Source organism: Leucoraja erinacea, chromosome 4 (genome assembly GCF_028641065.1).
Source record: "Leucoraja erinacea ecotype New England chromosome 4, Leri_hhj_1, whole genome shotgun sequence".
In the NCBI taxonomy this organism is placed as follows: Eukaryota; Metazoa; Chordata; class Chondrichthyes; order Rajiformes; family Rajidae; genus Leucoraja; species Leucoraja erinaceus.
Window position 1 is genome coordinate 38,305,259 of NC_073380.1, and position 23,312 is coordinate 38,328,570.

The 23,312-nt window shown below is 44.0% G+C and overlaps 1 protein-coding gene across 1 annotated transcript in view; it reads right to left on the minus strand.

Annotated features, from left to right (window-relative positions):
- LOC129696043 (lipoxygenase homology domain-containing protein 1-like) overlaps nt 1–23,312 on the minus strand; it is a 185,140-nt gene that overhangs the window by 31,968 nt on the left and 129,860 nt on the right. Inside the window, exons 31-33 of the mRNA XM_055633450.1 lie at nt 22,682–22,960; nt 19,002–19,046; nt 13,239–13,283 (exon numbers count right to left, since the gene is read on the minus strand). Of these exons, the coding sequence (XP_055489425.1) occupies nt 13,239–13,283; nt 19,002–19,046; nt 22,682–22,960 (369 nt within the window). The remainder of the gene's footprint in view (nt 1–13,238; nt 13,284–19,001; nt 19,047–22,681; nt 22,961–23,312) is intronic.

The window sequence follows — 23,312 nt, forward strand, 5'->3', positions numbered from 1 at the left end:
AGCTTCACGCTGGAACAGCACATATAGATCTTTTGCACAAAAGGATGAAATGAGATCCAAAAAGTTGTTAACCCTCTGCCAAATGTTTCAAAGAGTACGCCTACGAGCCACCCCAGTAAACCAACTGCCCGTTCTCGCTGGCATCGCCCTGGCCAACAACAGGCGAGAAGCAGCCACGCTGGCCCTCTCTCGAAAGGCACAGACCAGTGAATCCCATGTCCTCCATCAGATCGTCACAGAAACACCACAACATGTGCGCCTCAAGTCACGGCGCCCCTTTGCCACGCAAGCCCAAGAGCTGCTCTGCACAACACCAGCTGATGCTTCCAAGGTCGCCTGGGTCAAGAAGAGATGGAGAGACCAGTGGAAGTCAGCGGAGCCATCTAGCTGCACCATTACATCGATGACCCCATGGACATCCCTGGCCAGGACCTGCCCTGAAAGCAGTGGACAACCCTCAACGGCTTAAGGACAGGCGTCGGACGCTATGGAGTAGCGATGAGGAGGTGGGGCCTCGTGGACAGTGCCTCCTGTGAGTGTGGGGACCCAACACAGACATTGTCACCAGTTGCCCCAAACACCGACCACCGAATGGTGAACGAGGTCTGATTGACCTGGACGATGACACATTCGCCTGGCTCACCTCAACGGAACTGCAGGTCTAAAAGACATATGACAGAAGAAGAAGTTGCATCTGATCTGGAGGGGGGCCAATATCTTTGTGGGCATGTTTGCATTAGCTATGGAGAGGGGGTTCAAACTAGATTAGCTGGGGAAGGGTTCCATGATAGTAATGAAGCAAGTGGAGGCTAGAAATCGACATAGATATCAATCACAGCAAGTTCAGTTGAGAGAATAGCAGGAGGGTGCAGAGAATGGGGAAGAGGAAAAGCCCCACCACCCAGATGATCACCTTCGTGAAGGCCGGAGTGCAGCTGCCAAGAACCACAGCAGCCAGGAATCAGTTCGGAATCCTGGCGACTGCGCAGGACTGGCAGCTTTCCGTAGACCTGGTGAAACAGCTGAAGTTCCCACAGCACATTGCCACGACCACCCTGAGGCCAGATATCCTCCTGGTCTCAGAGGCTACCAAAAACATTGTCTTGTTGGAACTGACAGTGCCGTGGGAGGACCATCTGGAGGAGGCCCACGAGAGGAAGATGGCCAAGTATGAAGAGTTGGTCATAGACTGCCGCAAGCAGGGCTGGAAGGCAAGGTGTATGCCCATCGAGGTTGGCTGCAGAGGTTTTGCAGGGCAATCGCTCTACAAAGCCTTGAGTGCACTGGGCATCAACGGAGTGGCGAGGAGAAGGGCCATCAAGAACACCATAGAGGCAGCGGAGAAGGCCTCGAGATGGCTCTGGATCAGGAGAGGAGGTCCATGGGGAGGAGCAAATGCCACCTGAACACGTCATGGTCTGATCAACCACGGCTGGGTCGCCTGAGTGAGGGTGTCTGATGTTGAAAGACCCGAAACACCCAATGACCCCAGGTTACATCACTGATGATGTGTTCATGAGCATCTATCGATGTATTTGTATCAACTAGGTTTATCTCACAATTTAGCTTAACACCATAAAAATTATTCCATCCAAGAGCATTAACTATAGGAAGCGTTAAGATTTCTAGCAGGACTAATGTTATGATTATTTTATATAATGTTAAAATTCTTAAATTCTGTTATAATTCTGACACACAATTTGATGTTTCTGCTATTTTCCTAGCTAAGGTCATGTGATAGGAGTAGAATTAGAACATTCGGCCCATCAAGACTATTCCGCCATTCAATCATGGTTGATCTATCTCTCCCTTCTAACCCCATTCTCCTGCCTTCTCCCCATAGCCTCTGATCAAAAATCAATCTATCTCTGCCTTAAAAATATTCCCTGACTTGGCCTCTACAGCGTTCTGAGACAAAGAATTCCACAGATTCATCACCATCTGACTAAATAGATTTCTCCTCATCTCCTTCCTAAAAGACGGTCCTTTAATTCTGAGGCTATGACCTCTAGTCCTCGACTCTCCCACTAGTGGAAACATCCTCCCGGAACCACTCTATCTAAGCCTTTCACTATTAGAATTAGGTCACCTCTCATTCTTCTAAACTCCAAAGAGTACAGACCCAGTGCTGACAAATGCTCATCATAGGTTAACCTACTCATTCCTGCGATCATTTTTGTGAACTTCCTACCCTCTCCCTCTGGACCCTCTCCACAGCCAGCACATCCTTCCTCAGATATGGCGTCCAAAATTGCTCACAATATTCCAAATGCTGTCTTACCAGCATCTTATTGAGCTTCAACATTACATCCCAGTTTTTGTATACAAGCCCTCTTGAAATAAATTTACTTTCACCTTACTTGCCAAAGCAACCTCATATCTTCTTTTAGCTTTTCTTATTTCTTTCTTAAGATTCTTTTTACATTCCTTATACTCCTCAAGCACCTCATTTACTTCATGCTGCCTATAATTATTGTAGATCTCCCTCTTTTTCCGAACAAGATGTCCAATTTCCCTTGAAAACCAGGGCTCTTTCCAATTTTTACTGTTTCCTTTCAACCGAACAGGAACATAAAGATTCTGTACTCTTAAAATTTCCCCTTTAAATGTCCTCCATTTCTCTTCTACATCCTTCCCATAAAACAAAATGTCCCAGTTCACTCCTTTTAAATCATTTCGCATCTCATCAAAGTTAGCCTTTCTCCAATCAAAAATTTCAACCCTAGGTCCAGTTCTATCCCTCTCCATAATTTAACCAAAGGTTCAACAATGTCACTCCTAATTTTTTCTAAGTTTAAACATGATATCGTTTCAGAGTACCAATGGAGTGTGGTAGGAGGATTAGAGTCTTTACATTTAAAGAAAATAGATCTTCTGGCAATTATTGTAGTAAAAGCAATCAGCCGATGGGCGGAATGGGACAGATGAGTAGAATCTAACATTGGTAGGCCAAAAATTGCAGTAATCGGATGAGGTTGTAAATCAATACCTAAAACTACAGGAATAGTATCAAAAATTTATTTCCAATATTTTTCCAAAAGTGGGTAGGACCAAAACATATGAGTCAGTGAGGCCACAGGTCTGTCACAGGTAGGATTTATATGACCATAAAAACTAGCTAACTTATCTTTTGACATATGAGCGCTGTGAACCACCTTGAATTGTATCAGCGTGTCTTGCACACATTGAAGAAGTATTAACTAATTGAAGAATCCTCTCAAGAATAGGTAGAGAAATTTAAAGTTCTCTTTCCCAATCATTCGTAATGTTATCAAATGTATCTATTTGTAATTTCAAAATCAACTCATAAATAGTCCTTATTAAACCTTTCAGATAAGGGTTCAAATGTAAAATTTTTTCCAAGATTTCGGTTTGATGTGGTAACGGAAAAGAGGGTAGAGTAGCCTTCAAAAAATGTCTAATTTGTAAATATCTAAAGAAATGTGAGTTAGGTAGATTATATTTATTGGAGAGTTGTTCAAAATACATAAAACATCCAAAAACAAATCACAAAAAGCTGCTAATCCCTTCCTCTTCCATAACAGAAAGGCTTGATAAGTACTAGGTTGGAAGAAAACATTAGATATGATAGGACTCGATAAGATAAAATCATTCAATCCAACAAATTTACAAAATTGAAACCATATTCGGAATGTATGTCTTATTATTGGGTTAATCGTATATTTATTGAATCTCGTAATTCTGAAAGGTAACGAGGCCCATAGGATAGAAGCCAATGATAGCCCTTGCATAGAATCACGTTCAAGATTTATCCATCCTGGACATTGGGTATCTTCTAAATATTTTGTACAAGACGTTAAATAGCGAGCATTAACTGCCCAATAGTACAATCTAAGGTTCGGCAATGCCAAACCATCGTCTTTTTAAAATTTCTGTAAGTATTTTTTACTTAGTCTGGGATTTTTATTCTGCCAAATATATGAAGAAATTTTGGAGTCAATAATATTAAAGAAAGATTTAGCAATAAAAATTGGTATCATCTGAAATAAATACAAACATTTAGGTAGGATAACCATTTAAATATTTAATTTGGCCAATTAGAGATAAGGACATAGGTGACCATTTAGTAAACTGTTGTCTGATGTGGTCAATTAGGGGTGTAAAATTGGCTTTAAATAGATCCTTGTGTTTCTTGGTAATCTTAATGCCTAAATAAGTAAAACAGTCGGTAGTCAATCTAAATGGAAACTGTCTATAAATCGAAATTTGAAAGCTCACTCTTACTAAGATTTAGTTTATAACCAGAAAAACTACTAAATTGATTAAGTAGTGTGACTATTGCAGGAATAGATTTCTCAGGGTTAGAGATAAATAATAACAGATCATCTGCATAAAGAGATGACTTATATGTCCTATTCTCACGAACAATACCAAAAATATTAGGGGATTCCCTAATAGCGATGGCCAAAGGTTCCAGAGCGATATCAAACAGTAAAGATCTAGTACCTCGAAAGAGCCTGAAAAAAGGGGATCTCTGATTGTATTGGTCAGTACAGAAGCTTGAGGTATATGATATATCAGCTTGATCCAAGAGATAAAATTTGGACCAATTTTAGATTTTTCAAGTGTATTGAATATGTATTCCCATCCTACTCTATCAAATGCCTTCTCAGCATCAAGTGAAATGACACATTCTGGAGTTTTATTTGACGCTGTATATACAATATTCATTAATCTCCTAATATTAAAGTATGTAATGATTTTTAATAAACCTGTCTGATCTTCAGAAATGATTTGGGGTAAAATATTTTCCAATCTCATAGCTAATATTTTTGAAAGAATTTTGGAATCTACATTTAACAGTGATATAGGTCTATATGATGTCACTTCAGTAGGGTCTTTATCTTTTTTTAAGAATTAAAGAAATAGATTGTGGTAATATAATCATTAAAAAGGCTTCTTTAAAAACCCTGCATAGCCAGGGAGACAGTAAACTTGAAAAATACTTTAATAATTCCACTGTAAACCCATCTAAACCGGGAGCTTTACCAGAATTCATCAAAAGGATTGGTTTCTTTATTTCTTCCTCCGTGTTAGGTTCATCTAACAACGAGACTCATTATGTGGTAAATTTGGCAAGTTCAGTTTCTTTAAAAACTCATGCGTTATATTGGAATCAGTAGGTATAGGGAGGTATAAAATTCCTGAAAGGATTTATTAATTTCATCGTGATCTACTGTCAATGTACTATCCCGTTTACTCACTTTAATAATCTGATGTTTGGCTGACACAGCTTTCAACTGATTGACAAGTAAGTTGCTAGATTTATCACCATGTATATAAAATTGACTTTTGGATTTAAGTAGCTGATTCTCAATCGGTGATACTAATAACAAATCATGTCTGAAGTTCAACTCTATTCTTATGGAGCTCTAAACTAGGAGCTTTTTAATATCTTTTATCAATTTCTTTAATCTCATCAGCCAATATTCGTATTTCATTTTTAATTTGTTTTTTTAATCCCGCGGAGTATGAAATAATTTGTCCACGAATATATGCCTTAAAAGCATCCCAGACTACTCCATTGGATATTTCTTTAGTAGAGTTTGTTAAGAAGAAGAAGGCAATCTGATCTATAATAAAATTAACAACATTTAGATCTTGAAGCAAAGTAGTGTTAAATCGCCATTGTTTAGCATTAATCTTGGAATCAGGTAGTTTGATTGATAGTTTCAATGGTGCATGATCATGAAATAGCAATTGCATCATACTCACACGCAGTGACTGATGAAACTAGCCAAGAATCTATTATAAAGTAGTCAATCCAAGAATAACTATGATATACATGAGAAAAAAAAGAAAATTCTTTGTTATTTGGGTGTAGGAATCTCCAGACTTCTAACATTCCAGAGTCAAGTAAAAAAGAATTGATAAAACTAGTGGATTTATTTGGAAGCGCCTGATCAGATGCAGATCTGTCCATCGAAGGGTTCAAACAACAGTTAAAATCTCCACCCATTATCAAAATATGTTCATTTAAATTAGGAAAGGATGTGATTAACTGTTTAAAAAAACTCAGGGTGATCAATATTAGGTGCATAAACATTCACCATAACAATCTTTTGGTTATGAAGAACACCAGTGATCATCAAAAATCTACCATATGGATCAGAAATTGTTTCATAATGAACAAATGAGATTGAGGAGTCCCAATAAAAATAGAGACTCCTTTCACTTTCGCCTGTGAATTTGAATGAAACTGCTGCCCTCTCCAAAACTTAAAGAATCGTTGATTGTCATCTTTCCTTACATGAGTTTCCTGAACAAAGATAATCTGAGCATTTAGTCTACGAAGAACTTAAAAAAAAATGTCCTCTTAATGGAATGATTCAGACCATTAGCATTTAATGAAAGGAAGTTAATAACTTTATGAATGAATGAATGAATGCCATTTTATTGTCACTATACACATGTACAATGAAATTAAAAGCAGCTCCTACTCAGTGCAGACATGTAATTAATCAAAAACAAAACAAGGGGGGGGGGGGGGGGGGGTGAGGTGCACAGTTCTGCAGTGCTATATACATATCTATAAAAAGACAATGGATGAATAGAGTGAATAAATAGGATTCCTATATACAGTATGGGTTATTGCACATAATTTAAAAAAAGAATTACAGTTACAGTACAAATTACAGTAGGTGGGTAGATGGCAGTCCGGGGGTTTGGCTGTGAAGTCAATACATGTGTGAGTTCAGGGAGGTTATGGCTTTTGGAAAGCAACTGTTCTTGAATCTGTTTGTCCTTGTTCTGATGCACCTATAACGCCTCCCTGAGGGCAGCAGGTCGAACAGGCCAAATGCAAGATGGGAGCTGTCCTTGATGATGTTCTTCGCCCTGCTGAGGTGGCGGGAGGTGTAAATATCCATCAGAGAGGGGAGAGGGCAACCAATGATCTTCTGTGCTGCCCTAACTACTCTCTGAAGCCTCTCCCTGTCTGCCATGGTGCAGCTGCCATGCCATGCTGTAATGCAGTATGTCAGCAGGCTCTCAATGGACGAGCGGTAGAAGGTCAGCAGCAGGTTGGAGTCCAGGTTGTGCTTCCTGAGGACCCTCAGGAAGTGCAACCGCTGCTGAGTTTTCTTGATGACCGCTGTCGTGTTGTCTGTCCAGGAGATGTCAGCGGAGATGAGGACGCTGAGAAACGTAAGGTGTAGACCCTCTCCACACACTCGCCGTTGATGTGTAGAGGGGCTAAGTCGGTGCTGTGCCTCCTGAAGTCGACAATGAGCTCTTTTGTTTTCTTGGTGTTCAGAGCCAGGTTGTTTTCTGAGCACCAGGTTGTCAACTTCAGGACTTCCTCTCTGTAGGCTGCCTCGGCTCCCCTTGAGATGAGTCCGACTACTGAAGTATCGTCAGCAAACTTGACGATGCGGTTGTTGTTGTGGGCCGGACTACAGTCGTGGGTGTGGAGACAGTATAGGAGGGGGCTTAGCACACAGCTCTGTGGGGAGCCGGTACTCAACCTGCGAGTGGAGGAGAGGTGGGGGCCGAGTCTCACAGTCTGGGGCCGGTTGGTGAGGAAGTCCTTTATCCAGGCACATGTGAGAGTGGGGAGGCCGCGAGTGACCAGTTTGTCGATGAGAATGTCCAGAATGATAGTATTGAAAGCTGAGCTGTAATCCACAAAGAGCATCTGGACGTAGCTCTGCCCCTGCTCCAGGTGGCTCAGCACAGAGTGGAGAGCTACGGTGATGGCGTCTTCTGTGGATCTGTTTGTGTGATAGGCGAATTGGTGGGAGTCGAAGTCTGGAGGGAGATAGACCTTGATGTGCTGGAGGACCAATCTCTCGAAGCACTTTGTGAAGATGACGGTGAAGATGACGGTGAGCTGGTGGGCACACACTTTGAGCACCTTACCAGGTACTCCATCTGGGCCGGCAGCCTTCTTGGGGTTCACTGCCAGGAGCACCCGTCCGACATCGTGCTCCCTTACAGTGAGTGGGGTAGTACAGGAGCCAGTTGAGGGTGGGAGCAGGGCTGTAGCAGATGAGTGCTGCTGTTGTGATGTTTCAAAGCGGGAAAAGAAGCAATTTAGCTTCTCTGCCAGCGACGCACTCAAGTCTTCTATCGTTGTGGCACAGCCTCTGTAGTTTGTGATGTCTTGTATGCCCCGCCATACCTCCCGTGTATTATTGCTGGACAGGTGGGACTCTATCCTCCTCTTATGGTCCGCCTTGGCTTTTTTAATTTCACTTTTCAGATCGGCTCGAGCAGCCCTGTACAGAGCTCTGTCACCTGACCCGAAGGCAGCATCGCGGCTCTGAGGAGTGTGCGGACCTGGCTGGACATCCAGGGTTTCTGGTTTGGGAAAACCCGGATGTTTTTGTCCACAGTCACAAGAACTTGATATAGTCCAGCACCGATTCTGTGAGAGTTTCCAGATCCTGGTGTTCGAATATGTCCCAGTTTGTCTGTGTAAAGCAGTCCTGTAGATTGGAGAGTGCATTTTCAGGCCAGGTTGTAACAGATCTTATGGTGGGCCTGGCACTGCGTCTGAGGGGGGTGTAGGCTGGGGAGAGCAGGAGGGAGAGATGATTTGACTGGCCGAGTTGGGGGAGGGGAATGGCTCTATACGCGTGCTTGATATTGGTGTAGACATGATCCAGCGTGTTCACCCCTCTAGTAGAACACTTGACATGTTGATAAAATTTCGGCAGTACAGTCTTCAAGTTGGCCTTATTAAAGTCCCCTGCAATTATGTGAACACCTTCAGGGTGGGCCCACTGCTGTTCGTTAATGGTGTTCAGCAGGAGAGAGAGTGCCGTGTTTACATTAGCGTCGGGTGGAATATACCCAGCCGTGATAATCTAATCACTACTGTTAGTTAGTCCTGTTAGTCCTGTCCCCGCGGAGTAGAAAGAGTCCTGCTAGCTGCATTCTAGCATCAGGTATCCCCGGGTGAAGCCAGGTTTCGGTGATAATCAAAACACAGCAGTCACGAACATATCGATTTCCAGCGAGTTGTAATTCCAGGTCATCCATTTTGTGAACCAGGGATCTGGCGTTGGAGAGATACAGGCTCGGTAGAGGTGGCTTATGTGGTTGTTTTCTTAGCCTTAGCAAAACACCGGACCTTGGGCCTCGCTTCTGCTTCCTCTCCCTCCTCCGTCTGCGCCGCCTCCTAGACCAGACAACAATCCATGGAGAGCCCGATGTTCTCGCTATGTCGTCTGAGGTGTTATGTGTGTGATGAAAGACACTCGAAACAGATGTCTGATGCTGGTCACCAATGTCCATGAGGTTCTGGCGGGTGTAGCAGATATTCGCAGAACCGATAGTGAAGACGTACACGAACAATAAAACGTACACGAACAACAAGAAAGAGCACCGAGACGGAGAGCCGTGAGCCGCTACAACCGTGCACGCCGCCATCTTATCCATATTGTTTGTAAAAATCATGTGGAATGTAAAGGACATTTCATAGACCATAGCAGTTTATGATACGGGAATGAGAAAAATCTAAGGTGGAGCCGGAAGTGACGACATTACAGCCATTTTTGTAGTTCAAATTTTGCCCAGATAGAAAAAACGAAACTAAAAGCAAAAGTCCCACCCCCTCACCCAGGCAAAGCCCGAAACTAACCAGTAGGCAGTCAGTACGCTAGCTAACTGCTCCCCTACCCCCGTCTCTTCTAATGACAGCTCCAAACCTTTAAAAAAGGTATATTTACTACTCAATAGCCAAAAATAATAATATTATCGTTAAAAAGTATTTGCAAACTGTGAAAAACAAGAACTGCTTCACGTCTAAAAGACAGGGGGGAAAATCCTTTAGAGTACATTTTAAAAGTGGAAGAGCTAACAAAGAAGATCTTAAAAGTTAATGTATAATACCATTACATTAAATTAACAGTATCTTAGAGAACGTAAAAGTCATGGTTTAGAAACATAGAAAATAGGTGCAGGAGTAGGCCATTCGGCCCTTCGATCTATTCCATATGATCATGGCTGATCATCAAACTCAGTATCCTGTACCTGCCTTCTCTCCATACCCCCTGATCCCTTTAACCACAAGGGCCACATCTAACTCCCTCTTATATATAGCCAATGAACTGGCCTCAACTACATTTTGTGGCAGAGAATTCCAGAGATTCACCACTCTCTGTGTAAAAAATGTTTTTCTCATCTCAGTCCTAAAAGATTTCCCCTTTATCCTTAAACTGTGACCCCTTGTTCTGGACTTCCCCAACATCGGGAACAATCTTTCTGCATCTAGCCTGTCCAACCCCTAAAGAATTTTGTAAGTTTCTATAAGATCCCCCCTCAATCTTCTAAATTCTAGAGAGTTTGATACCATCATCCTAAAATTCTAAAAAGTAATTAGAAAATAACTCATCCGATTAAATTCTTAATCATTTACAGAACGATATATTGTCAAAATAGGAACAATAAATCTCCAATCGTAACTATCTAATCTAGCCAGTCGGCTATCAATATCTCCCCGTCGCGGCTTCAGTGTCCACCCTCATAAGCCTCCAGAAAGCTGGAAGCTTCTTGCGGATTGTTAAAAAATCCGCTGTTACCATTAGGGAGTCGTATACGCAGGGCGTAGCTGTTTCTTAAAAAACTCAGACATTACATTATGGTAAGGCATTCTCAGTCCCATAAGCTCACGACTGTAATCAGGAACAAACCGAAACTTGCATCCTTCAAATTCAACCATGTCCAACTTTTTTGCTGCTCGGAGGATATTCTCCTTCATCCGCAGAAAGTGAAACCGAACGATCAGATGTCATGGTTTATCTTTGAGTTTTCTTCCCGACCCTGAACGCATTATCCAAAATTGGAAGATTTTCATATTGCTCGATGTTGAAAGTCTCCTTTATCATTTTAGAGGCATATTTTATAACATTGTCCCCTTCCTGACCTTCAGGCAAACCAACAATTCACAGATTCAGTTGACGGCTTCTGTTTTCCAGATCCATGTTTTTAGTCTTATATTGCTCGTGCCCGAATAATTTCAGTCATTTTCCGTTCCAGTGATTTAATCTTCAAATCTCTTTCCTGACCCGAGATTAGCAAGTTATCAATTTGTTCCTTCTGTTCACGAGGTTCATCTTGTAACATAATTAGCTTGTCTTGAACTTCCTTCAATTTGCTCAAAATTCCTTTCATCATTTTTTCCAAACCGCAGAATCTTGTGTTCATTTCTCCGTTCATTTTCGATATTACTTCTAAGGTACCGGACGGAGACAGAAGCTGCACCTTCAACACGCTCCTTCCTTGGAGAAGTTTTTTTTGCTCTTGTCTCCATCCTTTACACGGTTGAAACGTATAAAAGTGTTATCAACACTTTAAAAAAGGTTCAACCGTGTCTTGAAATCAAGTAATAACAAGTAACATTGAAAGAGTGGTAAGCAAGGAGTTAAAAGTTAAGGGAGCAAACGATGTACAACCTCACAGCATGCCGCCACTAGCGAGAGACGAGTTTGCTTTCTTTTCTACCGATTTGATTTTCAGATTAACTTTTTAGGAATACTGCACCAGCACTCCCATGTCCCTTTGCACCTCTGATTTCTAGATTATCTCCCCGTTTTAAAAATAGTCTACGCCTTTATTCCTACTACCAAAATGCATAACTCCACACTTTGCTACACTATATTTCATCTGCCATCTAATACATTATTTATTAAAGGGAGGTTCTATCCACTGTTGAATGCTCCTTTTTTATTGGGTCAAATTGGATTTTTGGAAAAACAAAATAGCACAAAATAAGGTAAGTCTTAATGAATGAAATATGTGTTATCAGGAAAAAAAAACCTGAAGGCTAGGATGATATCACCATGAAAACTTTCTGTCGGAGGCACTGCCTCAAAGTTCAGCTTATATCAAAGATCAACACCAAAGGTAGATAAAAGTGCTGGAGAAACTCAGCGGGTGCAGCAGCATCTATGGAGCAAAGGAAATAGATAAAGTTTCGGGCTGAAACCCTTCTTCAGACTGGAGTCTGAAGAAGGGTTTCGGCCCGAAACGTTGCCTATTTCCATCGCTCCATAGAAGCTGCTGCACCCGATGAGTTTCTCCAGCATCTTTGTCTAACTTCGATTTTCCAGCATCTGCAGTTCCTTCTTAAACAAAAAGATCAACACCATCCTGGCTATGCTCTCATCCCTCTACTACCATCAGGGAGAAGGTACAGTAGCCTGAAAATTATGAACTCCAGGTTCATAACTCAGCAACTTTGCCCGACAATGGACTTTGCTTTGGTTCACCACCGACTTCAGGTTTGGTATTATCATGATCTGGTATTACTCATTATTGATTTTTTAAACTATTGATTATTGTATATGTAATTGTGTGTTATTGTATTAATGGGCCTGTAAAGCTGCAGCAATTAAGAATGTTCTTGATCTGTTGCAAGTACTTATGACAATTAAATAGTTGACTTGATTAGAAGCAGGATTTAGTGAAAATAGAGATCTGGTCAATAACATTCAAATGTTCTTTCATTTAATATTTTCTGGGAGCTAAAGTTCTCTTCTTGATGAATTCCTCAAAAATGTAAGAATATAGATTCATATCCATCTGCACTTAAGAAAAGTGGTCTCAAACATGAGTTCAGAGATTTCTTTCTCATCCGAATGTTTTCTAAAACAGCACAACTATATTAAATCACTCACTTGGCTTGGAATGATCTGGTAACTGGAAAGCAGTGTAGGACTACTGTGGTTTGGTTAAAAACCCACTGAAAGGTATTCACATTTAAAATGCATTACTGGATGATTCATCTCACTCATCAATACCAACTTCTCCGTGCAACATCACGTTAAAACACGTTAATGAAACATAATGCAAATCATTTTCAAGCTTTAATCATTCCTTCTCATTTTCTTTCGGTATTAATTTCTTACAAATGTAGGCACTCTTGTAAGGATTCTGGATACCAATGAGACAATGTATTGTTGCATTTCTTTCTAAAGAACTTGATTCTTGGTTGGGACATTGCACACGAATAGCTTCAGGCTAGGACAGTACATATGGATGTTTCTCAAGAAAAGATTAAATGGGATCTAGAAAGTTTTTAATCTTCCCCTTAATGTTTCAAACAGCTTTTTTTAAATATGAAATTATCTGCTACTTCATCCTCATGAAATAAACTACATGTTGAAAAGATAAAAATGACTGAAGGCTAGAATGATTTAAATTAAAATAGTATTTTGCAATTAATAGAATTGACAATGGAGTCTATTCAATAACTATTCATATGATCTTACCTTGAGTAATTTCAGGGGGGCTAGAAACCTTTTCTTCACGAATTTCTGAAATTATCAAGAAAAAAATTACATCAATGCTGATCAGGTGGAAGACAGATAAACTACTCACACTGATATGGTTAAGGAGATTTGGCTCTCAATCAATTAATTTAATTTGTTCTGATATCCAATAGAGCTTGGAACAGAACTGCCTGGCCAAGAATACCTCGAAGAACGCAAGGCAGATCAATAATGTTTCACGTAGCATGAGGTTCCGAAGGCTATGATTCAAAGTAATATTCAACTCTATGAGGCATAGTCTGTTATAACATCCATGCAATAAATTCTGCATCACACACTGCCTCAAGGATAGAACATGATAGTCAAAGATAGACAGAGCATGGAAACATACTCTTCAGGCTTCCGAGTGCACATCCATATCCATATCCATCCATATCCATATCCATCCATATCCAGGTCTATATAATTAATAATCTCATCTTGACCACTTCCCGTCTGCGCTGTGTATTGATTTTAGAAAAAACGCTACCATATATCGCTATGATATTTGGCCATCTTACTCACAGTCTTCCACCACTGAGCAGGCCCTGAGGATTTTTCCCATCGATGAAAAATAAAAAAGTAATGAGTGTTTAAAAAACCTTGTGATCTTCTCACCTGTTACTCACCGCGACGAAGGTAACGCCTCTTCCAGGGGTGGGATGGCAGGACTATAAAGCCCCGCATGCCTGGAAGTGACTCAGTCATTCTGCAAGATCGCAAGGGAGAGGCCACGACTCTCATTCTAAGCTGTGAATCAACTGAACTGTGAGTCTGCAATGTACTTGCAATAGATGATTTGTTAGCCCTTAATGACAATGCCATGAGTTGTTTGCCCTGCTGCCCTGCATGTGCTTGAAACTGTAATGGGTTATTAGGTCTGACTGTGTTTGGAAGGAATAAATGCTTTATTAGGTCCAACTGTTTGGTTCAAAAGTCCTGCTCATTTCGTGACTTCCGCTTCGTGGACAGATCGTGCTGATTGCGTAATTTCCGGTGAGTGCAGAGGTCGTGCTGATTGCGTAATTTCCGGTCAGTGCACAGGTCACTCTGATTGCGGAAGTGCCGCTGACTGTGGAAGCCCCAAAGTGGAGAGGCCGCACTCAGCCGTATTCAAGAAAGTTTGCTGCCATATATATGGTGTGTGTGAGTGAGTGTGTGTGTATGTGTTTATGAGTGTATGTGTGAGTGAGCGTGAGTGTGTGTGTGTGTGTGTGTGTGTTTGTGAGTGTACATGTGCGTGTGTATGTATGTGTGTGTGTGAGTATGTGTGTGTGAGTGCATGTGTGTGTGAGTGTGTGTGTGTGTTTGTGAGTGTATGTGTGTGTGTGTGTGTGTGAGTATGTGAGTGTGAGTATGTGTGTGTGTGTTCGAGTGGGAGTGTGTGTGAGTGTGTTAGTGAGTGAGTGAGTGAGTGAGTGAGTGTGTGTGAGTATGAGTGGTTTCAGTGACTGAGTTTCCAGCCCAAGATTCCATTCGGCCAAAGGAAAGCGACCCTTTGGCCCACAGCACCATGCTAGCACTCCAGAAAGCCCCCTCCCCCTCCCCTTTACTGGCCAGCAATATTGGAATTGGTGGAGAGGTGGAATATTGCGTTGGGAGACCAGCCCTCCGGTGTAAAGCTGGGATCCAACTGGTCCCACTTAGTCTAGTAACTATTAAAACTCTGATCGTGTGTGTGTGTGTGTGTGTGTGTGTGTGTGTGTGTGTGTGTGTGTGTGTGTGTGTGTGTGTGTGTGTGTGTGGGGGTGTGTGTGTGTGTGTGTGTGTGAGTGTGGGGGTGTGTGTGTGTGTGTGTGATCAAATCTTCTCGAAAAAACGACGCCTTAACGGAAAAAATTTTACATATTCCTGTAGCGACTCCAAAATTGCCTCATCTGAAAAATGCATGCATTATTTCTCGTTATTATCAAAATGTTCAAAAATCTGAAGTAACTCAGAAAATACAACCGCTTGCTTTGGCTGATGACGTGATGATTTCACAATGGACCTGCTTCGCTCGGCCTGTGCTGTCTTCCACGAGTTGCTAATGATGTCACCCCAACCGACCACTCCACCCTCGCCCCGTACTCGGGCCCTGGAGCCAGTAGCCTGAAGCTGGGAGTGCAGGGATATTGCGTTCGGGAACCAGCCTTCCCCTGTGACAACCCCTCCACCCCCAACCCACGAGCTCCGGATTGAAGCCGCTTAACTCACAGGCCTTTGGTTGATGCCAGCTCTGCTCCCCGCTGCCCGCCCCCTTCTCCCCCTCCTCTCCCCCCCCCTCCTCTCCCCCCTCCTCTACCCCCCTCCTCATCCCCCCCTTCTGCACTCCCTCCCCTCCTCCTCCTCTCCCCCCTCCTCCTCTCCCCCCCCTCCTCCCCCCCCTCCTCTCCACCCCTCCTCTACCCCCCTCTCTCCCCCCCTCCCTCTCTAACCCCCCTCCTCCTCCTCCCCCCCTCCTCCTCTCCCCGTCCCCCCTCTCTCCCCTCCTCTCCTCTCTCTCCCCTCTCTCTCCCCCCTCTCTACCTCCTTCCCCTCTCCACTCCACCCCCCCTCCCTCCCCTCACCCCCTTCCCCCCTTCCCCCCTCTCAGCCCCTCTCTCTCTCTGCCCTCTCTCTCCAAACCCCTCCCTCTCCAGATGCACCAGCGAGTTGAGGGCTATGCGTGAGTGGATAGGGTGGGGAATGGGGTAAAAGGAGCGAATGGATAATATTAATATATCAAGGGGGGTGGTTAGTGTGTGTGTGATGCCACAGTGCCCCCCCAACGTGTGGGGGTGGGGACGGGGGGGGGGGGTCCCCTTTGGTGTGTGTGTTGATGCCACTGATCTTGGATGTGTGTGTGTGTGTGTGCGTATAAAATCACTTTTTGAACGTGCTAACGGTAAAAGTTTTACATATTCCTGCGCGTTGAGGGGACGGAACCAACAGGTCCCCTTTGGTCTAGTAACTATTAAAACTCTGATCTTGGATGTGTGTGTGTGTGTGTGTGTATATTCACAGCTTTTCGATAAAACGACGGGCTAACGTAAATTCTGGTAGAGATTCGTCCCGTGAATTCAAAAATCGCCTTATCTGAAAAATTAATGGTTTATTTCTCGAGTTATTAATCAATCGTGGACTGATGACCAAAGATCATAGTTGAAGACTCTCTCCCCCTGGCCTCGCTCTGGCGCCTGGAGCTGGAGCTGGAGCTGGAGCTGGAGCCCGGAGCTGGATTGAGGGAGTATTGCGTTCGGGAACAGCCCTTCCATGTGATGCCACGATCACCCCCCCTGCCTCTGTCCTCCCTCTGCCTCTGCCCTCTCTCCACCCCTTCCCCTGCCCTTTCTCTGCCCCTGCCCCATCTCTCATTGCCCTTGCCCCTGCAGCCTCTCTGCCCCTGCCCTCTCTCTACCCCAGCCCCTGCCCTCTCTCTACCCCAGCCCCTGCCCTCTCTCTACCCCTGTCCCTGTCCCCTCTCTGCTCCTGCCCTTTCTCCCGCCCCCTCTCTAGCCGTGCCTGCTAGTTGGGAGCTAGGCGTGAGTGGATAGCGCAGGGGATGGGGTAAAATGAGTGAATTAATAATATTAATATAATATCCAGTGGGTGGTTAGTGTGTGTGTCTGTGAGGGAGGGGGTGGGTGGGGGTGGTTTGTGTGCATGTGGGGTGGTTAGTGTGTGTGTGTGTGATGCCATAGGCTGCCCCCACACCACCTCTGCCTCTGCCTCTGCCACTGTCCTCGCTCTGCCCCTGCCCTCTCTCCGCCCCTTCCCCTGCCCTTTCTCTGCCCCTGCCCCATCTCTCTCATTGCCCTTGCCCCTGCAGTCTCTCTGTCCCTGCCCCTGCCCTCTCCCTGCCCCTGCCCTCTCTCTGCCCCTGCCCTCTCCTGCCCCTGCCCTCTCCTGCCCCTGCCCTGCTCTCTCTCTGCCCCCTGCTCTGCCCCCCTCTGCCCATTGCCCTCTCTCTCTGTCCCTACCCCTGCTCTCTCTCTCTACCCCTGCCCCTCCCTCCCTCTCTCTGCCCCTGTCCCTGCCCCCTGTCTGCCCTTGCCCCTGCCCACTCTCTGCTCCTGCCCTTTCTCCCGCCCCCTCTCTAGCCGTGCCTGCTAGTTGGCAGCTAGGCGTGAGTGGATAGGGCAGGGGATGGGGTAAAATGAGTGAATTAATAATATTAATATAATATCCAGGGGGTGGTTAGTGTGTGTGTGTCTGTGAGGGAGGGGATGGGTGGGGGTGGTTTGTGTGCACGTGGGGTGGTTAATGTGCCCCCCCCCACATCCGCGCATTGAGGGGACGGGACCCAACGGGTCCCCCTTGGTCTAGTAACTATTAAAAGTCTGATCTTGGATGTGTATTTATTTGTGTGTGCGTTGTTCGTGTGTAATCAGATCTTCTCGAAAAAGGTTTACATATTCTGGTAGAGATTTTTCCCGTGGAGTCCAAAATCTACTGATCTGAAAAATTAATGCTTTATTTCTTGTTATTAATGAAAATGTTCAAAGAACTAACAAAACTTTGGATTTAAAATGTTTTTTCTAGTTAAAATCATTTCTCAGAGCTTCCAACACACTCCGATACAAAGTTGCAAAACAGGAAATCTGGCAGTAACACTGAACTTTTCAGCTCAATGGCATAATTTTATATTTTTCACTAAGATCCTATCCCATCCTTCTAAATTCCAGAGTATACAAGCCAAGCTGCTCCATTTTCTCAGCATATGACAGTCCCACCATCCCAGGAATAAACCTTCTAAACCTACGCTGCACTCCCTTAATAGCAAGAATATTGAGGGAATATGCACAGGAATTTCACCAATGAAAACTGGCACATAGTTTTCCGATTTCCCATCTCCAAAGACACCAATTAGATCCTTGGTTTTGTTGATGTTGAACGAGAGATTATCGTTGTGGCACCCCTCCAACAAGTATTCTATTTCTCTCCTATACATTCATTCATCATACTCTATGATTTGGCCAACAACAGATATGTTGTCAGCAAATGTTTAGATGACATTGACACCGTCCTGTGCCACACATTCTTGGATATAAAGAAAGTAGTGGGGGGGGGGGGATAAGCAAGCAGTCTTGAAGTTCATCAGTGTTGATGGTTAGTGAGGCAGTGAGGAGGAGATATTGTTCCTGATCCGTATTAGTTGAGGCCTCCCAATAAGGAAGTCATGGAGCCAGTTACAAAAGGAATACAGAAGCCCAGGTCTTGGAGTTCGGTACTGAATTTGGAGTGAATGATTACGTTAACAGATTGAGGTCATAGGGTCGCCAGGGATTGTTCGGGGCTTCAGTAGACGTGTCATTGTTCTACTGTCAAATCATGCATGAAAGGCTGGTGCCAGTGTCCAGGATGTCTTGGAGTTGCAGCAGTATGTGCTCAAGGGAGAGGGTGACTAGCCAGAGCTCCTGTGCATTTTGGTACAAATAACATCAATAGGAAAATGAATGAGGTACTCCAGAGTGAATATAGGTAGCTAGTCAAAAGATTCAAATCAGGACGTCAAGCCAAGTAATCTTGGGATTACTCCCAGTGCCATGTGTTAATGAAGGTAGCAATGGGTAAATAAAGCAGATGAATGCATGGCTGAGGAGTCGGCGTGGGGCACAGGGATACAGTTTTTTGGACTATTGGTACCTCTTTTGCAAGAGAGGTGGTGGGTTGCATCTGAACTGGAGGGGGACCCGTATATTTGTGACCATGTTTGCAATAGGTACTAAAGTGGGTTCAAACTAGATTAGCTGGTTGCCTTGCCTTGTTCAATTTCAGGGGGGCTGGAATCCGTTTCTTCATGAATTTCTGAAATTACAAAAAAAAATTACAGCAATGCTGATCAGGTGGAAGACAAATAAGATACACATTGATGTGGTTAAGGAGCTTTGGCTCTATATAATTTTATTTAATTTGTTCTGAGATCCAATTGAGCTTGGAACGGAACTGCTTGGCTAAGAATGCATGGAAGAACGCAAGATAGATCAATAATGTTTCACGTAGCAGGAGGTCACGAAGGTTGTAACTCAAAGTAATATTAAACTCTATGAAAGTAAACATCCAGGTACAGCAGGCAATGAAGAAAACTAATGGCATGTTGGCCTTCATAACGAGATGATTTGAGTATTGGAGTAAAGAGGTCCTTTGCAGAGACCACATCTGGAGTATTGTGTGCAGTTTTGGTCTCCCAATTTGAGGAAGGCTATCCTTGCTAATGAGGCAGTGCCGCGTATGTTCACAAAGTTAACCGCAGGATGGCGGAACTGTCAGATGAGGAAAGATGGGAAAGACTGGGCTGGAATTCACTGGAATTTAGAATGAGAGGGGATCTTACTGAAATGTATAAAAGGACTGGACATGCTAGATGCAGGAAAAATGTTCCCAATGTTGTAGGAGTCCAGAACCAGGGGCCACAGTCTAAGAGTAAAGGGGTACGCCATTTAAAGCTGAAATGAGAAAAAACATTTTCACTCAGAGAGTTGTGAATTTGTGGAATACTCTGCCACAGATGGCAGTAAAAGCCAATTCAATGGAATAATTTAAAAGGGAGTTAGATAGAGCTCTAGGGGCTAGCGGAATCAATGGACATGGGGAGAAAGCAGGTACGGGTTCCTGATTGTGGATGGTCAGCCATGATCACAATGAATGGTGGTGCAGGCTCGAAGTGCTAAATGGCACCTATTTTAGATGTTTCCATGAGGCATAGTCTGTAAAAACATCCATGCAATAAATTCTGCATCATACACTGTGCCTCAAGGATAGAACACAATAGTCAAAGGGAGACAGAGCATGGAAACATGCCCTTCGGACCTCCGAGTGCACATCAACCATAACATACTCAGATTTATATTAATCCTACCATAACCCACTTTATTTTCTCCATATTTCGTTCAGCCCATCCCATTTGTACCACTAATTGACACACTAGCAGCAACTGCCAGCCCACACATTTTTAGAGTACGCCAGGAAATGTGCATTGTGCACAGTGAGTATGTACCAACTTCATACACAGCACCAGAGGTCAGGAGTGAACTCGGGTCACTTGAGCTGTGAGGCACATTTAACTAAGTACGCAAGAAATAGGAGCAGGGAGTTTATTAATATATCACTATCATACACTGTCATACATGTAGAAATGAAGAACAGCAATTGTGAGTTTATACCAATGGTAGACACTAAGTGCTATAGTAACGCAGCGGATGAGGCAGCTGCTATGGAGAAAAAACAATAGGTGATGTTTTGGGTTGGGACCCTTCTACAGACTGAAAGTATTGGGTTGGGGTGGGTGGAGTGGAGAGATCAGGACTAATCTTATTTCTTGGCTCAATGTTCTATTTTCCTGCCCACTTCCCATACCCTTGGGCAGGTAATGCAACTTCCTCACAGCTCAAGCAACCCAGAATCAACCCAGACCTTGAGCATTGCTAGTGTGAAACTGCATGTTCTCTCTGTGGCCGTGAGTTCTCCTGGGGTGATTTAGTTTCACTGCCATTTCAGGTAGGTTAATCAGCTACTCTTGCGTATTCTTGGTGAATTGCCAAAAGGTGGGTTGAGATCTCCTCGTGGAAATGGCATTCAGCATCTGGCGTAGCATCCAGGAGAGTCGTCATCTCAGGGAAGATAGTCGTGTCACCGTCCTGGAATCTTCTCTGGTAAAGGTGAATCTCCTGAACGCTGCCATTTTGTCACGAGCCATGTGTAGCATTGGGGGAGGTTTCCTTGAAGTGACAGGTCAGCCAAGTGAGCAACCTTCATCATGAACAGTTCTTCCTGCATCTTTTGCAATCCTGCAATCCTGCTCCTTCTCGACCTCAGCGCAGCAGTTGATACTGTTGACCACACCATCCTAATTAGTCTCTGATACATGGTTGGTATTGATGGCACTGCCCTGAGCTGGTTCATCTCCTATCTCAAAGGTAGGAGTTTCTCTACGAACATAGGCAACTCTTTCTCCTCCCCAGCTAGCCTTTGCTGTGGGGTTCCACAAGGTGCCATACTTGGCCCCATTCTCTTCTCCCTATAAAAGCTCCCCTTAGACCAAGTAATTCAAAGGCACGGCATTTCCTTCCATAGCTATGCAGACGATACACAACTCTATCTCCCCCTGAAGCCCAACAACCGTTCAAATCTACTTAACCTTATCCACTGCCTCGAGGATATAAAGTGTTGGATGGCCCCGAACTTCCTCCAACTAAACGAGTGTAAGTCTGAGGTCATTCTTCTCGGCCCCTTGGACTCAATCAAAACGATAGCAGGCAACCTTGGAAGCCTTACCCCATTACTCAAACCTCACGTCAAAAATCATGGCGTGATATTTGACTCAGCATTGAAATTTGACAAACAAGTCAATGCCGTGGTAAAAGCTAGCTTCTTTCAGCTTCGGACGATAGCTAAAATAAAACAATTCCTCCAGTTTGATGACCTCGAAAAGATCAACACATTAATCTCCTCCTGCCTCGATTACTGCAACTCCCTTTACACTGGCATCAGCCAATCTTCCCTGTCCCGCCTGCAACTGGTCCAAAACGCCGCAGCGAGACTCCTGACGGGCACCTGAAAAAGGGACCACATCACCCCAATTCTGGCCTCTCTCCACTGGCTCCCTGTGCAGTTCCGAATAAATTTCAAGATCCTTCTTTATGTTTACAAAGCCCTTAACGGGCTTGCCCCCACCTACATCAAAAGTCTGCTTACCCACCACACCACCTCCAGGTCCCTCAGATCGGCCGACTTGGGGTTACTGAACATCCCGCGGTCTAGGCATAAGCTCAGGGGCGACCGCGCCTTTGCGGTTGCAGCTCCTAGACTGTGGAACAGCATCCCTCTTCCCACCAGAACTGCCCCCTCCATCGACTCTTTTAAGTTGAGACTTAAAACTCATCTTTACTCTCAAACCTTTCTTGACGTCCTCTGAGGGAGGGCTATATGTATGTATTTATGTATGTACTTAATCTATGAACCACTGTTGTATAACGTTAGTACCTCCACCAATGTAAAGCACTTTGGTCAACGAGTTGTTTTTTAAATGTGCTAAAGAAATAACAGTGACAACTTGACTTGACTTTTCATGAAACTGATTCTTCTTCTCGGTACACCCTCTCACCAATAACAGCGCTATTTACTCTCAAAGTTGAATCACACGATTGAGAACTTTACCACGTGAAAGCCAACGCTCATCTGTGTGGAATATCACAATAGTGAAATCGGTGCCCATTTCTCACACATCGCTCAGAAGAATCTAGAGTTTATTGCGCTCCCTCAGATGTGGTTCACAATCTTCACCCCATCTGAAAGCACTTCTGGAAGACCAGGAGGGAGAGTATTCATCGCTAAAGCATGGCGATGTATCATGCAGTGGGTAAAGGAGACATGGGGAGAGACATCCTTTACGAATGCTTTGAGGCTGGATCTGCTTCCGACCATGGAAGGTGCCCTATCTATACCCACCCTGACAAATCGTTCCCAGCCAAGCTCATGTTTGATGAGGGCTTCCAGCATTCTGAACACATCTTCTCCCCGAGTGGTAGTGGCCAATGGCTCAGAGAACAGGTCCTCCTCCTTCATGACTTCTCCGTCGAGGTAACAAACGTAGACTAGTAGTTGGGAACATGAGGCAACATCTTTTGACTCGTCCAGTTGCAATGAATACACTGGACTGCTCTTCACAGCGCTCACTACTTGCAGCAGAATATCATTACTCATATAAGAGATTCGACTTTTGACTGTCATTCAAAAGGGAAATATGCCCGAACTTGTTTGACTGCTGTTCCCCCAGCACCAACTTTGCTGCTTCGAAAAGGCATGGCTTGATAAGCTCTTCACCGATGCTGTGAGGTTTCTTAGTTTGTGCGATTCGTTAAGCAATCCAGTATGAAGCCTCCAGAGCTGCTTCATTTTGACGAGTGCAGTGACCCATCGAATCGATGCAGGAATCCTTGAATTCTTTTCGTTTTAATCTATGGCCTTCTCTGCCAGGTCCCTGTGACAAGACTCCAAATGGATCTTCAGTTTGCCTGGCTTCATGCACTCGTGGCTCAAAACCTTGGCACAGATAACACATTGTGGCTTGACCAT